This window comes from Phytophthora parasitica, assembly GCF_000247585.1.
Source record: "Phytophthora parasitica INRA-310 unplaced genomic scaffold supercont2.369, whole genome shotgun sequence".
Classification (NCBI taxonomy): Eukaryota; Oomycota; class Peronosporomycetes; order Peronosporales; family Peronosporaceae; genus Phytophthora; species Phytophthora nicotianae.
In genome coordinates, this window is record NW_008649355.1 from 1 (window position 1) to 1165 (window position 1165).

At 48.2% G+C, this 1165-nt stretch overlaps 1 protein-coding gene across 1 annotated transcript; it reads left to right on the top strand.

The window, feature by feature from the left end:
• Window positions 1-347: 347 nt before the first annotated feature.
• PPTG_24913 (hypothetical protein) lies at window positions 348-579 on the top strand (the record flags this gene model as incomplete). The annotated part of the gene is made up of 2 exons (XM_008918908.1): window positions 348-466; window positions 531-579. The coding sequence occupies 2 exons, from the start codon at window positions 348-350 to the stop codon at window positions 577-579; spliced, it is 168 nt and encodes a 55-aa protein (XP_008917156.1).
• Between the last annotated feature and the right edge of the window lie 586 nt (window positions 580-1165).

Genomic DNA, 1165 nt, shown 5'->3' on the forward strand with positions numbered 1-1165 from the left:
TTTGGTGTTGTGTTGCACTTTGTTTGTGTTAAGTTGCTGTAAGGTTTGTGACGGTACACCCATCTAGCTCAGTCGGTAGAGCGCTGGCCTTTTAAGCCAGTGGTCGTGGGGGGTTATCGGAGCTCCGAGTGGTTACTCCTCCGACCTCCGCTCCGCTCCTCCAAAAATACCACTTTAAAATCTAATAGGCATTGATAGCGGGAAACAGGCACGAGAGCTGAAAGGACGGAGTCATCGTCTGCATCATGGACTCAGACGAGCGATGGCGTCTCATCCAAGAAGCAATTTTCCGCTGTACTTTCCCGCCGAGTATAGTGTACCCTTAAGCATCCAACCGGAACGACGACATGGCGCCTTTATCCAAGCTGTTCAGACGACCTTTAGTCGTTTGGGTTCCTGAATGCCTTAATGGAGGCAAGGCAGAGTGCATTTCCCCTAAGTGTCTGTGTACTCCTCGCGTGAAGGAGTATGTGCAACGTACAGTTGAAGCTGTGGATTGCAAGTGTGAACTATTGTACACTCGTTATGAGTGCACTTCGACTGGTACCTGCTTTACTACGGCATCTTCCAGCTATTTAAATAGGCGCGTGGATACTATTGTTCATTTTCCTTTCGTTCTGTCGGTGAAAAGTGGAATATCGAAGGAGTTTATGGAAATTGTACACGATGGGGTGATGTCACCCAACGGACTATCAAGTGCGTTGACATGCATTCGACGTAGACGACAAACCCGTTACTACAAACTGTATACTCTTTTCGCGGATAGAATTCGACGGATTCGAAACGGTAACACCGAGTATGTAGCTCCGACGCCACCTAGCTGCAGCCAGTACTGCTCTGACAATGCACCACCAACGTCAAACTCTTTGACTGCGCAGTGGCTGGAATGGACATCGATTTACAGTTCTTTGTGTGAGGTACTTATACAACACTTGAAGGTCCGACGAGCCCTACGTATCGACCATTCTGTGAAATTCTGTAAGAAACTGAAGAACTGGACGGGTAGTGGCCAGCGAGAAGGTATTGCGGATGGTAAGATGCTTCTCCTCGCTCAAAACGAGATTGGACAAATAATTGGTCGTCGCCTGACCCGGAGTGAGAATAATGAAGAGACTGAAGAGCTTTTGCGGTCTGTGGCACATTCATTTCAGCCGGCTACGTCAAA